Source organism: Lactuca sativa, chromosome 9 (assembly GCF_002870075.4).
Source record: "Lactuca sativa cultivar Salinas chromosome 9, Lsat_Salinas_v11, whole genome shotgun sequence".
Taxonomy (NCBI): Eukaryota; Viridiplantae; Streptophyta; class Magnoliopsida; order Asterales; family Asteraceae; genus Lactuca; species Lactuca sativa.
In genome coordinates this window covers 211715781-211736079 of record NC_056631.2, presented here as the reverse complement: position 1 = coordinate 211736079, position 20299 = coordinate 211715781, and the positions used below count along the sequence as shown (strand labels likewise).

The following is a 20299-nucleotide window of genomic DNA, read 5'->3' as shown; positions in this document are numbered from 1 at the left end:
TCCCATCACACAAAAAGAGAGGTAGAGTGCACGCCACGTCATCACGCCTTGCCTTTTCCCTTTGGCTCTGAAGTACCTGAAACAATCAACAACCTGTAAGTGAAATGCTTAGTGAGTTTCCCAGAGCATACCACACACACAAACCACATATCATATATCCTGTTAGCTTTAAAAGCTACACATATATCACGTAAGCCATGCATACATGAAACCTGAGAAAGTGCCATGCGCTACCCCACATGGTCTTTGCCTAGGATTCCCATGGGCTCCCCCACATGGCCTTACATCCAATGCCATGGGCTACCCCACATGGTCTTCACCTAGGACTGCCATGGGCTACCCCACATGGTCTTACATCCAATGCCACGAGCTCCCCCCGGGGTCTTCATGCATAACATGCCATCACATAACAACACACAAAATATCTACCACATATGTCATAAAAACATAATGGGCCGGCCTTGGTGCCTTAGACCCATGGGTATGGTGAGAAGAATCACCTGTCACGAATGTTGAACTGACACTTTGCGACCAAATGTACCCCACGGGCTGCTCCACGCAACTGCCTAAAAAGTGTCATACAATATCCAGTCATTTCCCCAAAGTCCATCCTGGTCAACTACAACCAAGGTCAAGTCAACTGTCCATGTTGACCCTAACTCGCCGAGTACAACTAGTAACTCGCTGAGTTTCCCAGAATATCATCTACTCGCCGACTCATCGAGGCGACTCGTCGAGTTCATACAGTCTTGATTGATAATCTAAGGTCATACGTCGAGTTCCCTTGCTTGACACTCGACACGTCTACGAACATCCAGCCATTGGGAAATCCTACTCGACTCGCCGAGTTGTTCCTTCAACTCGCAGAGTTCTAGGTAACCTTCATCCGACTCGCCGAGTTCATGGCAAAATTCATTGGGCTCTCCGAGTTGTTCATCCAACTCGGCGAGTCCATGCCTGCCTTCAAATGACTCGCCGAGTCACCCCCTGTGACTCGCCGAGTCCTTTCAGATCTCAATCCATACAGACCCTTTTTGAGCCATGCAAAGCTTCCAAACTGCAAATCTAGGCTCCTGAGGCATGCTTTCCATGTAAATTTGCAAACTTTACGTGCATGCAAGGCTTTAAGGCCCTAAAATAGCAAATCTAAGCTTGGAATGGGGTAATACACTTGAGGGAAGGTACATGCTAAGCTCAACTGATAACTTTATGCATCTTAAGGCCAAAAGGAGGATCTGAAGTTACAACTTCAGATCTTGGCTTAAACACAAAAGCCCTTTCTTAGAATCCATGCACAAGAGGGTTTTGGGTGGAAATGAGCCAAGAGATAGCTTAATACCTTTAGAAAGTTCTCCACAGAAGTAGATCTAGAATCCCCACGAGCCCTTGCTTCTTCTAGCTTGATTCCTCAAGTGATTCCTTCACCAAATCCCTCCTTCAAGCTTCAAAATCACCAAGAACACACTCACACTCGAATCAGGGTTTTAAGGAGGTATGGAGCTGTAAAGGGGAGGCCAAGGGAGGCTAATGACCCTTTAAATAGGGTGCAAGGCCCTGGAATCTAGGGTTTCATCTGCCAGCATCTACTCGGCGAGTACCATAATGGACTCGACGAGTAGATCATTAAACCCCCGCGTCCAAACCCGCTACTACTCGACGAGTTGGGAAGCCAACTCGCCGAGTAGGTCCTCCAAAAATCCACACCGAAATATCTTTATCAATACCTGAGGATCTGGGTGTTACAGAAGGAGTCTTAAGGGACTTAATGATGCTTAAATAGTGCTCAAACCCTAAAAATTAGGGTTTGCACTTTGCCACATACGTCTAGCATACCAAAACATACACCAAGTGTAACATCAAAGTGGCGCGTTTCACTAATGGGGCCATGGGACCATTATTGCAACAAAATTTCATATTAAAGGTCAAAATTGTGATTTACCTGAATAATGAATATTACAATAACTAATATATCTTACTATTACTAGGCCAGATATATCGTATAGTGTTCATATTCTCATTCAGTTCATGCATAAGCCTAGAAAGTCACACTTAAACGTTGCTTTTAGGCATTTAAGGTATCTTAAAAATTTGTCCTGACAAAGGGGATTTGTTGATGCTGATTAGGTAAATTTTGTCAACTAAAAGATCTATTACTAGTTATTTGGTTTATATTGGAAATTATGGTGTTTCTTGGAAGAATAAGAAACAATCTTCTGTTTCTCGGTCTTCTAATAAATCTGAATATATAGATCTCTTGGCTCTATTACTTGGGAAATCATTTTTGGATTTTGAAAATTATGTTTGATCTTGGAACAAAGGATTTAAGTAATGTTAGTGTTTTTTGTGATAATGATTCTGCAATTAAATTAGCTTCATATCCTGTTTTTCATGAAAAAATTAAATAAATTGAAGTTGGTTTACAATTTGTAAGAGAGAAAATTACAAATGGGATTTTGAGAGTAGTTAAAACCCGCAAATCAAATGATATACAAACCAAATCTTTAGTATTTTCTCAGCATGATTTTTTTGTCTAAAAGGATAGGCTTAATTGATATATTTTATAAGAGGTAAAAATTATAAAAATATTAGGATTGTTTTTTTTATATTTTTATTTATTTATTTATTTATTTTTGGGGGGTGGGGGTGGGGGGAATATACAACTATTTCTATTTAATGTTAGAGGAAATTACATGAATGGTCATTATAGTTTAGGGTAATTTGCGTGTTTGGTCCCTAACTTATTTTTTTAATTCGAAAGGTCCCTATTGTTTGTTTTTGTTACGCGCTTGGTCCTTGTCTTATCTAAAAAGACTATTTTGTCATTGATTTTTAAAGTTATTTAAATATACACACCCCCAACCCCACCCCCTCGCTTTACCTTACCTATCCCACAATTTTTTCCCTATTTAAATAATAGCCTTTTTAGGTAAGACAGGGACTAAGCGCGTAACAAAAATAAATAGTAAGGACCAAACGTGTAACAAAAACAAACATTAGGGACCTTCCGAGTTAAAAAAATAAGTTAGGGACCAAACGTGCAAATTACCCCAAACCACAGGGACCATTCGTGTAATTTCCTCTTAATGTTAACATTGGTTATAATTTGGTTCATATTTTGTAGTATATTTTGTGCATATATTTTGTTTTCTTTGAAGGTATAAGTTGATTAGTTGGAAATCATGATTTGATAACATTTCTAGTGAGTTGTTTGTGTTAATGTGGAAAATCTTTGGGTTGCGGTTCGTTTCCTTGAAAGTTGACAAATAAGGACACACGAATCTTGATGACACATGGGTCATATGTGTTATGTTTTGATATTGAAGAACAGATAAAAGCTTTGTCATTAAGCTCATTTGTAACACACACTACACATACTTTTCTTTCGTTTCTTCTATAGTATATTAGGGTTTCTACTACTCTGTATCTTCTTCATTCGTTTGTTATTTGAGTGATTTGTATTGAGATTAGAGTTTTTTTTTATAGTGTCATGTATGATCAAACTAGTTATTATAAATAAAAGAGTTGTTCAGGTTTGGAAAATCACGTGTTTATGGAAAATCTACAAGACATTGATATTGGATATATCTTACTTTATGTCGATCATATTATTCTTACCATATCCCCTGGTTGCCTTCGTAAACACACTATTTAAAATCTTGTCCATAAATTTACCATGAAAGACTTGAGTTCCTTGGTTATTTCCTTGGCATTACGGTAGTCCGTCCTCCATCAAAGAAAATATGTTATGGAAATACTCAAACGTGTGGGTATATAATCTTTTGCATCAATCCCACCCGTATTGATACAAAAGACAAGATCCTCATCACCATCGAATCGGTATATGTTGATCACTTACTAAAGTGGAGACTATTCATAGCTCTTCAAATACATCTTCACATATATGATCCACAGGATTATCATATGATTTCCTTCAAACAGATATTATGCTTGCTTAGTAGCACTCTTGATTACAATTTATCCGTTTACAAAACATCTTACCACCTTCGTGCCTACAGATGCCTAATGATAATGATTGGGGCGGTTGCCTAGACGTCGTTCCATTTCTCGTTATTTCATTTTTTGGGAGATAACCTTATTTCTTGTTATTTCATGCTCTAGTGATGAAGTTGAATACAGGGGTGGCTGATGTTGTCTTTAAAACTTGTTGCATACAAAACTTAATAACGGAATTCGCACTACCATTACCAAAGCCACTTTTTTCTACGATGACAATGTGAGTGTCATGTAACTCTCCAACAATCATGTTCAATACCAACACACAAAATTGATATCCACTTCGTCCAAGAACAAGTCGCTAAAGGCAACATCCGAGTTTTTCTCGTCCTTCTAAATTCAAATAATTGATATCTTTACCAAAGGACTTTCAAATTTTTTTAAAAAACTCCTAGTCCGAGTATTCTTACATCTCTAACAGGGGTGTATTAGACTATTATCATATTAGTAATTAGTGTTAGACTAGGATTCGCTTGGTGGAAGGAATATTTCCAAATATAAACCTACCTATCTTGTATAAATAGTTGATGAATTAAAGAAAGAAGTTCAAGTTCAAGGGATCAAATACCACTGTTAATGACAAAAGCTGCATCTATCAATGTGTACAATGATTTTTCTGTCTCAATTTTGTTTTTGAACGGTCATGTTAGTATTTGCCTAAGATCGAACTCAGGACCTCCTTGTTATCCAAGTGGGCTAGCCCCAATTTGTATAAATTGTCAATAATTAATAATCCATAGGTGGTGTTTATCTATACGTAACAATAGGGAACACAAGGAGCCTCCTATATAAGGGGCTAAGGTGTGGTTTCTTTACACATGTATTTATTTTGTCTCAAATGAGCCACATCATACGGTTAATGTGGTGGAAACATGGTCTGGATGATTCCCAACAAATTCAAATGAAAAATATAGAGAATAACCAAAGACAATAATATAAGTGGAAAAGATCATAGTCGAAGAACTACAAGCCTCCATAAAGAAAGATCCCTTATATGAGAAATTATAATGCAGACTAACTTTTTTTTTTGTTCTAAACTCAAACAAAATAATAAAAGAAAGAATCAAATACTCCATGTACATTTGATAGGGCTGTTTAGAAACCAAAGCAGTAAACTCTTTTTATAGGCTTGGACACCATTCCATCTTACTACCTTATACCAATATGGGATGAAAAAAATTTTCTTCCATTTAGCCAAATTAAAAACACAATAAAATCTAGAGGTTTCTTTTCCTCATGAAACAAATGGAGGGTGATATAAGAAATTTCTTACGAGATGGTCTTTCACCTTCCAGGATAATGATTGTACATGTCAGAATGGACAATTACAGATGGGCAGAGACAGTGATTTCTAGGCTTTATTCACATATAAAGCCTCCATCTGTTGGTTCTTGGCATTGATCCAATTTGGAATTTTGGATCATGACAAACATCATTACAATATTTAGGTTCCAAAGTTTTGACTACATTTGTAGCAAAACAAAGAGATTTGGTATCTAACAAGGTATAATTAACAACCTTTTCTACAACATTCTCCATTCCCTTATAACACACAATTTTCATAGACCATATAACAATAGCCAACGAATCACACACAACACATAATCATTTATAAGCATTTTTCATGTTTTGCATCTCTAACTAGTCATTGTTGTATGTCAATGCACTGTATGGGGTAATTTTGTTTTCATGAAGCGAATCAATGATGCTATAAAGAATTTGTTACATGAAAGTCATGTCTAGAAATCTGTTGAAAAGACATGAATGCCCTCGTCATCATATCCTTATTATAAAAAATAGCTCACACAAGCAAAAGCAACATTGCATGTATGTAAATAATCACTTCTTTCGAAACATAAGATAAAAAAAAGGAAACCCACACCCATTCATATTACAAAGAACCGAAAAATGCAAATCACTGTACATTAATTCAACATTCCCAAACAGTTGATATTCGATAGACTTCCTCAAAAATGTGGAATTTATGGATGATCAAAAAGACAGAATCGCCCCAGCACCTCGCTCACTGGAGCTTAATAAAACAATGCACTATATCGTAATTTTAAGAAAAAGAATAACGAGTCTACATCTCTAATGCATATCTCTTGTGTTGTACTTGTAGCATGAGTTTGTGTAGTTTAAAGATCGGAAGTTGGGTAAAGTCCAAGAAGGGAATTGCGATTGTTCCCGTTGTAGTATTCTGAATTCCCATAAAAGGAGGAATTGGAATTCAATTCCCCGGAATTAGAAGACTTGCTACGTGATCTTTGATTCTTGGGGGAAGCTGTGTAGTCCATTGAACTGCTTCCGGAAGAATACATTGATGATGTTGGGAGACCTGTCGGATCCTTATTGGTCAGACTGTAACCTCGTTCCACTGTTTCGGCTTCTAGTGGTAATTCGTCCAATGTCTATAAACAATTAATTTTGAATAGATTAATTGAAAACATATAATTAATAGAATTTTATTAAATCAAATGGAAACGTACACGAAAAGCTTGTTGAAGGACACGGAGGAGATCACGGGTGCGTTTTCTCTTTGTGGCAACTTCATCGGGTTCTTGTAACATTTGTTCGAATAAATCATCTCTGTTTAAATTTAAATTAAATCACACATTATTAGATATATAAAAAAAATTGTTTTTGTAGTTAATTTTACAAAAATAAAAGTGTCATTTATTAAAAATATGAGAAGTACCTGTACAACTTTTTAATGAAGACATTGTGCAACTCTCTTTTTGTATGGTTAACCTGACATTGCATCAAAAAGAAAAATATATAAACATTAGAGAAGCTTCTCATGATGGGAAATAGATAACATGAAAATTACCAAAAAGTGCATGATGGCTTTGGGCACATAATCCTCAATGTTCTTCCTGACAATATCATAATAAGATCTCAACAACAATTTCGTAACGTTAATCTCAATAGCCTCCTGATCAGAATTCGCATCAGATGGCCTCAAAACCGTTGGTGGCTACAAAAAAAAAAAATAATAATAACTATTTAGTATTTCTTTTATAAATTCTATCGATAACTTCCACTATTATAAGCTTTTTTATAATCACATTCTCACCTCCCTTAAATGGATCATTGAAGATGAATAATCCATATGATCGATGGTATGAACAGGTTCATTAAATGGTTTGCTTGAAGAGTTGTCTTTAACGGACATTCTGTTGTTATCTGACCCACCAAAAATTGATGAGATCCCCCAGCTTGTGCTTCCTAAAAAAATCACTCAAAATTTTAAGTTATATGCAAGAAATATAGCAACTTACTTCTTTTGTTTATTTGTTTATTATAATAACCTACTTATATATTTTTCAAAGTACAATGCTATAAGTGGGAAGATCTTTTAAAGTGTAATAAGAAAAAAAAAATACTTTAATTAGAAGAAATGGAAGTAAGATGCTATTTCTTACCAGATGTCGGCTTCTCAACCTCGCCAACTGGACGAGACCCAGGCTGATTATGCTGCAAAATTGAAATTCCTAAAAATTAGTACCAAAAAAATAATAATAATAATAATAATAAAAGCAACTTACTTCAAGACATTGTATTTCCAAATACCCAATAATAACATTCTACTTTCAATATTTTTCTTGTAGAATTTTTTTGTAGCAGAAAAAATTGGTTTGTGTTTGGATGATATTTGTTAAAAAATAGATGGAATTTTCAAAAGTAAAAAGTTGTAATAGAAAGAAGGGTTAATCAATCTCATACAAGACCTTATATTTTAGTATAATGTTATTAAAAAACAAATTAAAGAAAGTAGATTGCTATTTTGAACATGTGAAGCATTATATTTATAACAACCTGCTCTGTGACAATTCCATTGACCTGTCTACCAAGAATTGCACGTGACTTGATGCCTCTTTCAGATTGTGGTGCTTTGTCATCAGCAGCATCCTGACCCAAATAAAAATTATTAAAAAAGTAAAAAAAAAAGTCAGAAAAGATGACATCAGCAAGTGAGTAAAAAAGCAAACATAATATCATAATCATACTATTTAGAGTTTAGGGTTTCACCTTTTGCCTTGAATTTGTGGTTGTAATTTTAGAAGACTTCACCAGCTGCATTGCTGTTTCAACAGCTTTACTCCCACCAATAAAATTCGGGTGTGAAGTGTTTATATAGTCCATCTGCAAAAGATGTTGGATATCACTTTATGAGGTTTTATTGTGTTTTAAATTTTTTGTTTTAGAAATAATCAATTCCACCATTATATATACCTCCATTTCAACAATGTGTCCAATCATAGTTTCGGAAGGTTGAAGGCCATCTCTTAAAAAATTCCCAATTACATCATCCATTCGTTTCCTCAGAACAGGAAACCTCTGTAGCTCATTCACCATACAGTGATGACTCATCTAAGACACAAAAACTACAAATCAGAATCCCAAATGTTGTACACAATCATGAAAATTTAAATATAAAAAGATTTGATTATCTCCAACCTTAATTAACTCATCATAAATAAATCTTGCACATTGAACACTTGGATCTAATAACCGAGCAATTTGTCTTCTTATAAGAACTTCAAAAGGAATCTGCAAATGCACATAAAGCATCTATCTTTAAGCCATTATAATAAGATATTAAACTAGAAGCATGTACAGATGATGAAATTAGGGTTTAGGGAAGAAAAAAGAAAGAGGGTAAGACCTACTTCTGGCACAAACAATGCAGATCTTGGTCCAGTTGCATTTTGTATAGCTGTGCGAATGTCATCATCAGTCAAATCCTCACAAGGGTCAACCTCCTGAAACAGGAATACAATTTCATCAGCTACTAAAGATGAAAAAAATATATGCAGATCATTATATTTCATTTGAAATATTTATCCTTAAAAGGTTGAATGCAAGAAACAGCAATGTACCTTCATTGGTTTGTTTATTATAGCATCCTACTTTAATTTGTTTCTATTACAGCATTTTGCTTTCAAAAAATTTCTATTAAGGCATTATAATTTAACAAATCAACCCAGCTATGGCATTGTATGTTCAATATTTTCTTATTAAGACATTATGCTATGAAAATCTACCCAACTATAGCAATAAAAATAGCTTTGTATCTGGATTACATTGCTATTTCTTGCATTTATCCCTGCCTAGAGAAGAGGTTTCATTTTACAATGAGGAGCAAACAAGATCCACTCAAGAAACAACATGGGCCTTACAAGTAAACTATCCACAAGAAACTAAGGAGAAAAGTTTTAAATGATGAATCAATTGGAATAAAGGGAGGGCAGTGTAGAAATAGTATGCATGTTTATACATAAAACTCAAAATATACAGACCTCCAAGCTCTTCACAAATATTGACTGGAAAATATAATGTATTCTTGCTCCTCCAGAGAGCTCAGATGTGGACATCTCTTCATTCTTTCCCTCAATCATTGATGAGAAGGCTGTTTAAAGGAATTAACAGATTAAGTATGGTATCAATAACTAGAAAGTTATAGAAATATATACATTTGGCTCCATTTATAATGAATAAAAACAAAAAAGGGAGAAAAATCACACAACCTTCTGAATACTTTGAAAGAATATTTAAAAGAAGAGCTCCCATGCCTGCCTGCAAATAATAAAAAAAAAGGTTATATAATACAAAATAAAACTAGCAAGATTCAAGATCATGATTATCAATAAGATATACCTTTGACTCTGTGATCTCTCCATAACTAGCATGCTCTTTTGCCACTGAAACTAATGTAGCACTAATGCGTGATTTCAACCCTGGTAGCACTGTTTTGATATGTTGCACCAGAATCTGCAAATCAAAAGAAGTAGAAAATCATTATATTTTATTATGTTATATCTTTTAACAAATATCAAATCGTTCATGGGTAAAAAAGAGATTTTTCAAACACTCACAATACCTGGTTCAACTTCTTTGCTAGTTGAGGCACACCACATCGATCAGCAAGCTCATTATAAACCTGCACTATAAATAGTTAGATTAACTAAAGATCCATTCATTGCTAAATTGATTATATATATATATATATATATATATATATATATATATATATATATATTATAAAGTAGTCATACCGGACGGCTGCGAAAGAACTTCTCCTCAGCCACAAGTGCATCTTTAATTGTTCGATTAAGCATAATATCCTATTTAACAATATTGTATATAAGTTATGAGATTAAATAACACAAGAAAAGCCCCACAAGTGCATCTATAACAATAAAGTTTGGTTTTTTAGTGTTGAAGGACGAAAAATATTACCTCTTGACTACGATTGACAACACCCACATAACCAAGTCTTAGGGGAATAACTTTTCCAAGCAAAAAGTTACGAGCATCTGTACCTCTATCCATGATGTCCAACTAAATAAAATGAATAGGATACAACATGTCAGAAATGAATAATAACAGATAACAAATAGGAATATGACTAAAAATGAAAACTTGGGTTTATGTTATATTGCACCTTTGTTATCACACCAATTGTTCGGTAACCTGTCAAAATAAAGAGGTTAATATCATTTTAAAGAAATGATTCTACTCGAAATATCATAAGTGACATCAGCATGGAGTCAAGTACCATCTGGATCAGCATTTCCAGCAATCTGAAGGGCATCTGAGTTGGCAAGATCTGAATTTGCTGGTGTCACAGCAAGAATCAAACAGCTGGGAGTCTTAATGTATGACATTATCATTGTTCTGATGCGAGCTTCAATATCAGAGGGCTGATCACCCACAGGAACTTTTGTTATGCCAGGTAAATCAACCAGAGTTATGTCAAGAACATTAGGGGAGAAAATCTTTAAACGGATTTGCTTGTCAGAAACACCCTTGTTTCCTCCTGCTTCCCTGTCAGTCTCAGCCTATAGTATCCATATTTTCAGATAAGAAATCAGTTGTCAAATCTTACTTGACAAGAATATAAAGTGCTTCATCTTTCTGTTTAAAGGCTAATGATCATACAGAATTCAAAGACATTGTTACTCTGTTAGCATGTAAAGTTGTAAACAACAAAATTCTATTCAATGTATGTTTCTGTAGGTAGTAAAATTGGTCTAGGGAGCTAATTTTATAAATATGACCAATGAGTTTACTTCAAATTAATCTTTCACAGGTACACTTGAACAAGCTATAATATATCTCGGAAACTAAGCTTAATAGAATACAAGTTGACAGCAGGGAAACATCTTCGCTTACTTTCTTTTGTCAAACTAAGGATTGATATTTTTGTCATGCTTGCCTAGAAGAGGATAGGAAATCTAATGAAGATCAATATTTTTGTCATCCATTCATTCTAATTTCGTCTTATGTTAGGTCAAGATAATCTACTGTGAGAAATATTTAGATACAGCTATCACAGAATATTAGTAGCGTGGAATAAGTGATCCCATTAGATGGTAAGAACTAGGATGGAAAAGCACGCAACCTAGTGAAAGTAATATAATATGGACACCAACTGTCTCTGCAACCATTGGAGGCCATTAAACTAACATGATTTGAAGTGAAGAAACATAACAAACTATAGGAATCACACCTGAATTTCTCTACGAATTTCATTGAAATCATAGAACTTTTTCCCCGGTACGTGCAAAAATTCACCGTACTCTTCATCTGTCCCATCGGGCTTCCGCTTGATCTGAAGGAGCTGAAGCACAAGAGGTCGGCGCGTACAGATATCGGAACCCCTAGGCAAAAAATCACGGCCTACAAGAGCTTCAAGCACACTAGATTTACCACTGCTCTGGCTACCTACAACGGCAACCTGAGGGAGCTCGATAGTGGACGAGCTTCCGAGTTGAGCGAATATATCTTGAAGCTTGTTGACGATTGGGATGACGTTGTGGCCAAGCGGAGCGGCGTTGGCATTAGTTGGCGGTGGAGGTTGTTGCTGTTGAGACGTGGAAGGAACCACTGGTTCGTCGCCCATTGGGATGAAGATCGATCGAACTGGAATTTGGTGAGGATGATGAAACCCTAAGGTTGTAGGGTGGAAGGGTGGAGGAGAGAGAGTATGTTTGAAAAGGAGATTCTAGAGAGAGAGGGAAAGACGTGTGGAGGTGTTTTGATTAGCGCCCAAGCCAGCTTGAAAGTCGATTTCCCCTAAAGTTAGCAACTCAAGAGCTGGACTAATTTTACATCATGAACTCGTGAACTTCATGATTTAGAATAACACTATATTTATATATTAAAAATTGGTATTAAAATATCAATATATCAAAGAAAAATCATATAATCATATATCTATATTAAATATTTAAATTTTATCAAAATATCATACCAACAGCAACTGATAACAATAAATTAATAAAAACTAATGTTTCACACATAATAGAAAATAAAGGTAAAAATATTCCTTAAAAAAAAACTTGAGTTATGTCATACATTGATCAACCTAAGTACGTAGAGACATTGAAGTTGCGTCTTGGCATCGCCATGACATGCCTTCTAAAATGTTGATAATAAGTTAATAGCATTAGTATATAATCATCTATTTACAAAATATACTTTGCAATTATATGTTGGCTCCACAGTTATATGATACTCACTATTTAATCTTATAGTTGTACCCTTCATTCGAAAATTGTAACTAAAACGATTTTGGCAATGAACTGGCATACATGTGATTAAGTTTTTTCAAACGATTAACTTATAAACTCTTTAAAATCCACACTTGTGTCAATCGTTATGTTGGACTTGACCCATCAACCAGCGACTAGTTGAGAGCCATCTTTCTTATTTAACCCTATGATAGTTAAGCAATTTTTCTAAATACTAGTATCTAACCAAAGAAGTACATGTTTGTTGGTATCTACTCTTAGATTAGTCAAATAAGAATATTTCATAAAATGTGGATTTCATTATGGAATGATAAGCAACCATAATTCTCAATTTTAGTCACTATAGCCTAGATTTATGTTTTCAAACTTCTAGAGTAGTTTTAGAATTCATATTTTTTAATGACAATGTTATATCGCAATAAAGAATAACCACCACGTGTGGAGGTATGTATATGCTCAAAAGATTACTCAGATGCGATGGGAAACATACAATATGTCGTAGCATTTCAAGGCTTTGACAAAAGGATTAAGTGCGTCGAAAAATAATACCAAAACAAAAAATTGAACAACCACGACTCTTACTACTATGACGATTTTGATGATGTCGATAAAAATGATGAAGATATTGAACAAGAAGATGAAAACGGCTAGAAAAAGTCAAGACATTAAAAAAATCAAACTAGAGCTGACCATTGTGATAAATATAACAATATGACCGAACCAAGATGAAAAATATTGCAATTTTGAATGAAAAGCAAAAGTCAAATGTGAAGACAAAGACAATAAGAAAGAACATAATTTTGTGATAAGATAACAACATGAAAAAATTGACACTTTTAAAGAAAATATCAAACATGTTTTCTCATTGTGTTTTTATTTACCAAATAAAATAGGAATATATTTTTGACTAAAAAAACTATTATAATTCTTTATTCGTTAAAAGGAAATAATAATAATAATAATAATAATAATAATCGAGGTTTCAATAAATCAGCCCTAGACGAATTTATATGGGCATATTTTAGGATAGTTATTTTCAAACTTGGACCAGTTCAAGTTTTACCCTGGTGGTTGGTCCCAAACCTGATTTGACCCACAACAAGTAGTTATTAACTTAGAGTACCCGGTATGGGCCTCAACGAGAAGAGACGAGTGTGACGTGGCACGACTCAACTTCGTCTTAATGAGGGGAACACCACCCCCTAACTCATTGCATCTCATTGGTTGAATCTCGTTGCCATGAAAACGAGTTAAAACGCCCATTTCCAGCCAATCAATGGCTTTCTCTTTTTCTGCATTTCTTCACCTCAACGGCGTTGAGGAAATTGAATACCACCCCTAACAAATAAAGGTGGAGATTAAAAAAACTTTTGATGCTTAGGTGGCATACAAAAACGCGGTTATCAAAGTGCCCATACCCATCACTCTTAAAATATTAGAAAGCAATAACTTTGAAATGAAAAAAAGATTTATTGTTTGCTTTATTTTATGGAATTGTTTAAATCATCTTAAACGATTCAATTTAATTTACATATATAGAGTGTTTTGTTTATTCAATCATGAATAAACAATATAATCTAATTTTATTTATGTATTTTTTATTGAATTTATTTACATAAGTATCATAATTTTAATTAATCTTAAAATAGATGAAAAAGATATATTTTTACTATTAATACCATTTGGATTTAAATGAGCTTATGTTATGTTTTTTTTTGTAGTAAATAAGTTGTTAATTAAAAATAAATAATATATAACATAAATTACTACGATACATTTTAATTAAATATAATATAAAGAAATTTCAATGTATTTCTACTAGCTAAACGGAACATAGTGGTAAGATGTAATGAATTATTTTATTAACATGTCATGTATATTCATTTGCTATCTTATTCCATTCAGCCAAATAAATCGAATCTTATGTAGTATTTGGTATATAGTAGTCGAACGAAATGGAAACAAAAAGAAAAACATTTGTTCATGAATACATTTGTTTTGTAACACTGAGGAGTAAGTTAAATTCAAGTTAATTTGTTTTGAGATTTAAAGTTTTGGTTTTTTGCTGAAGCGAGTTGTTGCTTCTAAAGGTTGCAACGCAAGTCATGTTGATAAATAGCAACACAACTTTTAAAAGATTGAGACCAGAGACAAAACATTAGGTCTGAGGCCATGAGCCCTATAATGGTATTAACTTTTAGTGAATTAAAACTCTTATTGACTATTTTCATGAAGTCATAACTTCATATTCTCATCTTTTTTCTCATAATTGATCATTTTGACATTTTGGTCAATATTTGACTAAAAGGTCAATTTTCTCTAAATTTTAAGTTCTTACAGCACGAGAGCAGTGAGCATAGAATACTCGTTGATGATGAAGGAACGACACAGGAGCCTTGAGTCCCTGTTGATTATCAACATAATGACATGAGAGCCTTGTGTCGTTTTTGTAGTGGATCGACACTAGAGCCAAGAGTCTTGTTTGTATGCATTGTATTATATGTTGTAGTATGTAGTATTTTAAGAAACTCACTAAGATTTATGCTTATAGTTGTTGATTTAGGTGTTGTTTGTTTTTTCTAAAAACCTCTTCTGACCTCTTATTGCTGCGCCGTGCAGCACACACGCAGCACTTGCCCTTTCGCAGCTGTTTGTTTTTCAGAAGACTTCTGACTTAAAAACTGTTGTGCGTGTGCTGCATGACGCATCACTAAACCAACTGCTTCAAACCTCTTCACGTCTTACTTTAACTTACTGCAGCAGTCTGCAGACGTTAAAAAACAAACAAACTTTTTTTTAAATGTTGCAGCCGTTTGTTCCACCTTTTCTGCTACAGAGGGTTGTAGAGGTGGTCCGTAGACTTCAGACATTTTTGCTTCGAAAAAACAAACAACACCTTAATGTTTTTTAGGTAGTTTCTGTGATTAGAGAAAAGCTCCCACTTGACTGTATGACACTCACATCGCTACTAACTTACTATAGACTTTTCTGTTGTTATTATGTTTGGTACTTTGTGATACTATGGCTTGATGATGTTTTGGAACGATTTAGAAGCTTAATATTTTTATGATAATGTGTTTAATATGATTTTAAATGAAAAAATTTTGTCTAAAAATTGGGACGTTACATTGTTTATTATATGAGTGTGAAATTAAACATCCCGTAAGGAATGCGATTCCTTCTTTTGATTTGATTTTCATCCTGAAAAATCAAAATAATGTTTTTTTTTGTGCTTTTTACATTTATATGAATTCTCCTAATTTTTTTTATTTTTTTTTTATTTTTGTGCTTTTTACATTTCTATGAAATCTCCTATAATAAATGAAGTTTTTTTTTTTTTTGGTCATTTGTCACACTTTCATTCAATTTGCCAAATGTCATTTTGTGGTTATTTTGAATTAAAATTTTTATTCCACATGTCATTTTATGATTTTTTTTTCTATTTTATTAATTCTACATAGTATTTAAATTCAATAATAAATGCATATTAATTCATTTTCATTTCAAAATTACTAAATTAAAACTTCATTAATTTCATTTATTTATTTATCTACATTATTTGTTTAAATTTAAAGAAAAAAACACTTTAATTTTTATAATTCAATATTTTTCTTATTTTTCTTTTAAATTTAAACTTCTCAAATGTTTAGAATTTTATATTTAGTTTTTTCTTTTCAATAAACTCATGTAATGCATGGGTCTTATACCTAGTGGAATGATATATGATCATTCCATATATCACTTTCATATATAAAATCTTCAATAACAAGAATATATATTTATAACAATACTTCAAGTAAATTATATTTTATTATGAAAAATATCAAAAAATATCTTTTTTTATTGTAATTATATTTTCAAATATCATAATACTTAACTTTTAATACTGCATACAATTTTTTTAAATTGATAAATATATTATTTTACTATCTTGAATACATATTATGGAATTACATAATTTTTTGGTATATATTTCAACTTACAAGAAATACGTCTTTATGTAATTTAATAAGTGATACTATTTTTTATCTAACTGAAGTCCATTTTTATAAACAAAAATTCTCCTCTCATCAATCAAATTTCATTTAGTTTTCTAATTACATATCAATTTATTCCTTTAAATCAACCAAACATGATAAGTTTATAACAGAATGTAATGAACCATTTCGTTTCTTCCTCATTTCACCATTCATTTACTAGTACATCTACCCATCCATAACTCAACTAAGTCCATTCATTTGAGATTATAACTTAATAATGTCATGTTTCACGTTAAAATCCTCGTTAAGATAACTGGTTAAGAAAATACGATCGATTAATAAAATATGGCGTGATTCATCGGGGTTTATCTTTTTCAATAGTTTCTTTCAGTTTTCATTTTAATTTAATCCAACATAAAATAAAGACGAGGAAAATGAATTTAAAAGAATATATACACTAATTCATTCAACCATCTATTTGTTCATGGAATTCAAGAATATTTATAATTCATCATCACAGTCTCCCTTTTAGAAAGCTAGTACACAATTGTTTCCATGCCTCCCTATCGGGCTCATTGTCCTCCATGCTAGCCCTCCCCTTTATAGCATTCCACTCCTATTTCAAAACATCATATCACTCGTTTAGTAAAACAACGTTAAATGCAAGAAATAGCAACATACTTTCATTGATCTGTTTATTACACCATCCTACTTTCATCTTTTCTTATTACAACATTGTACTTCTAACGTACAATACAATGTTGTAACACAAACAAATGAAAGTAGGATGCTATAATTAATACACAAATAAATAAATTAAAGTACACTGTTGTTTAAAAAACGATATTTCTATTGTAGTACCTCAATTAGATTACGTTTGAGAAGGCAATCGATGAGTTGAAGAAGAATATCTTTGGTGTACTCAGGGTGGCCTTGAACGCCCATTAAGTGATCCCCATATCTAAACATCTCAACCCTAGTTTTATCTGATGATGCCAACACTTCCACCTTCGATGGTAGTTCATGAACCTAGTGTCAGTCAAAAATGTCAAATGCAAGAAATAGCAATGTACTTTCATTGATTTGTTTATTGTAGCATATACTTTCATTTCTTTCTATTACAACATTATACAATGCTATTAATTGTAATAAGAGGAGATGAAAGCAGGATGCTATTAATTTAACTGTACCTCATCACGATGACATTCAATCAAGGATAACCGAGCTGGCAATTTCAGTTTAGAAAACGTTTTTGTGGATGTTGAGAAATTGATGGTTCGTACTCCTATGTCCCATCCAGATGTTGCACGCGCAACCTTTCCTCCAAGTGAACGCGCTAATACCTATTAATGTTTTCATAAATGTCATGAATTTTATAGATCCTACATTTTGTATGTATAAATTAGGTCATTAAATATACAAACAAAAGAATCATTGGTTTATAAAACATGGGTTGTAAAGATTATTGAGTTGATAACTAGATAAATGATAATGTTTATAATTTATCATTATATAAATTAGGTCACTAAATATTCAAACCGAAGAAACTTTGTTTAATAAGACATGAGTTGTTAATAAGTTGACAACTTGATACATGATAATGTTTATCAAAACCTATAGGATTATAATATTAAATATATCATCCATTCATTATACGCATGTTTTTTTAACATTTATCACCAAATATTACAAGGTGTCGCTATTAAAGTGATGCAAAATTTAAGAACTACAATGAGACAGATTAGACAATGAGAGAGACTTGTGGAGAGGTCGAAGTCGAATTCTTGGATCATATGGTGGTGGACAAGGACATGTGTCTTATGGCCGGTGGTGTACCTTTTTAAGTGGAAATAATTCAAGAATCTTTATTCTAAAAAAAGCTTCATAATTTGTTTGTTGGGTATGTTAAAAGTAGACATAAAAAAACAAGCTCTTAATTCTTGTACCAAAAATATACAGAAATAAAAGAAAACCAAAATTGGGAAGACACGAAAACCGATATGAAAGATCTGAAATTTAATGAAGGAAGTTTGTGGACCAAGTATTTTAAAGATACCAAGGTCCACCCGAATATTTTGATCGATGTATTTGTATTAAATGTCACATGACAATATTTCATTTATTTTGTCATAATCTAATGTCGTTATTTAAGGGTCTTCATCAAAGGCATCATACAGAATTACACGGCATGACCTTGATTAATGGCGTGTATAAACGACATGATAACAAATTACGTTTTTGTTTTTATATATTAAAGCCGAAATCATGGCTATATTCATAGATATTTTAACTTTACCATTAAAAAAAGCCCATAAATTTTGGTCATCACACATGCCCCGTTGATCTCATTAGAATCAACTTGTATAAATTAAACATATTGTAATATTTTTTAAAATTCAAGACATAAAGTTGACATTTTGATGTTCAACAAATATTAACCTAATTGAGTTTAAATATTTGAAAACGTTGTTTTACAATCCGCGTGTTGATGATTTTTTAAACTTTAGTGTCAAAAAAAACGACTAGAACTTAAGTACAAGGACTAAAAGTGAAACTTTATCGTATAAACCAGAGATATCGTGTAGAAGACAGCTGTTCAGTTGTAAATCAAAGTTCTGTAAGTCGTAATTTACGACGAAACTGTAAAAAACTTCAATAATGGCTTTGAAATTGATCAGATGAAGATGCAAATCAGTAATGAATCAATCGATTAAAGTTACCTGGTGACCAAAGCAAATGCCGAGTACTTTTTTGTTCAGCGAATCCAATTTCTTCAGCAAAATGAGAAGTTTACAGATCCAAGCATCGTTACCATGTGCGTCGTTACAGCTACCGGTGATCACAAAACCGTCGTAGAGTCCGATCTCGTCGTCGGAAGGGAACTGACCGCTGCAGACACGAAAAACGTCCCAAATCTCGCCGTCTTCCGCCAGCATTCCAATAAAAACCCCAAAGTATCCACCGTATTTCTTCTTCACGTAATCGGAGTCCTCCGCGCACAGAAGAACAGCAAATCTCTTCGTCCTTCTCAATTCTTCCATGAATAATTGGATGTGTGATTGTCTCTCTCCTTCCCTTTCTCGCCGATATGTGTGTAAGGTGTATGATTCACTCTAGAATTGGGGTTGATTCTAGTGCGAGAATGGGAGGAGAGAGAGGGGAATTGGGCTAAGGATTGATCTTTTCTTGTTCTTGATCGTTGAAGAATTTGGTTGATTTCTTCGTTAAATACATGTGTATATATAGCTGTTTATGTAATAGGGGATTTTTACTTTTATACCCCTTTTTTGTTTCTCTATTTATCTTTCTGCCACTCAGTTCTTATTTTTATTGCCACGGTGTCACGTCATAAACTTGTTACAGTTGGCACTGGATACATTTAAGGCTACAGGTTTTGATTTCAAAATTACAATAACACCCCGGTTCTTTAAAAAAAAAAATGGTGATATTTGCCAAAAATCTAAATTTTTGATTAATGGGGGAACACTATAATCATTTTTATTCAGTAAGATATCAAAATGGATGATTGATATATTTGCCAAAAGTCTAAAATTTTGATTAATGGAGGAACAATATAATCATTTTTGTTCGGTAAGATACAAAAATGTAGGGCTGACAAATATATACAATAGAGAACCAATTAACATGTTATCAACCGAACCAATTGAATTGGTAGCCAACATGTTTGGTAGCCAATATGTTTGGTCGGTATTACCATACCAATTAAATAAACTTGGTACGGTAACGATATAAAATTTTGAATAC

General features: G+C 33.1%; 2 protein-coding genes across 2 annotated transcripts; both read right to left on the bottom strand.

Annotated features, from left to right (window-relative positions):
- Positions 1-5875: 5875 nt before the first annotated feature.
- LOC111899050 (dynamin-related protein 3A) lies at positions 5876-12141 on the bottom strand. Its single transcript, XM_052767151.1, has 20 exons — positions 11531-12141; positions 10577-10859; positions 10463-10491; positions 10258-10359; positions 10074-10142; positions 9899-9958; positions 9676-9789; positions 9546-9594; positions 9318-9427; positions 8688-8780; positions 8476-8568; positions 8251-8388; positions 8047-8160; positions 7834-7926; positions 7440-7491; positions 7091-7242; positions 6845-6991; positions 6713-6765; positions 6504-6603; positions 5876-6425 (listed from the first exon to the last, which is right to left on the bottom strand). Exons 1-20 carry the CDS (start codon positions 11921-11923, stop codon positions 6153-6155), a joined length of 2517 nt encoding a protein of 838 aa, XP_052623111.1. The 5' UTR covers positions 11924-12141; the 3' UTR covers positions 5876-6152.
- A 4828-nt stretch (positions 12142-16969) lies between these two features.
- Positions 16970-19756, bottom strand: LOC111899051 (gamma-glutamyl peptidase 5). The gene is made up of 4 exons (XM_023894941.3): positions 19255-19756; positions 17725-17877; positions 17396-17563; positions 16970-17150 (listed from the first exon to the last, which is right to left on the bottom strand). Exons 1-4 carry the CDS (start codon positions 19573-19575, stop codon positions 17049-17051), a joined length of 744 nt encoding a protein of 247 aa, XP_023750709.1. The 5' UTR covers positions 19576-19756; the 3' UTR covers positions 16970-17048.
- Between the last annotated feature and the right edge of the window lie 543 nt (positions 19757-20299).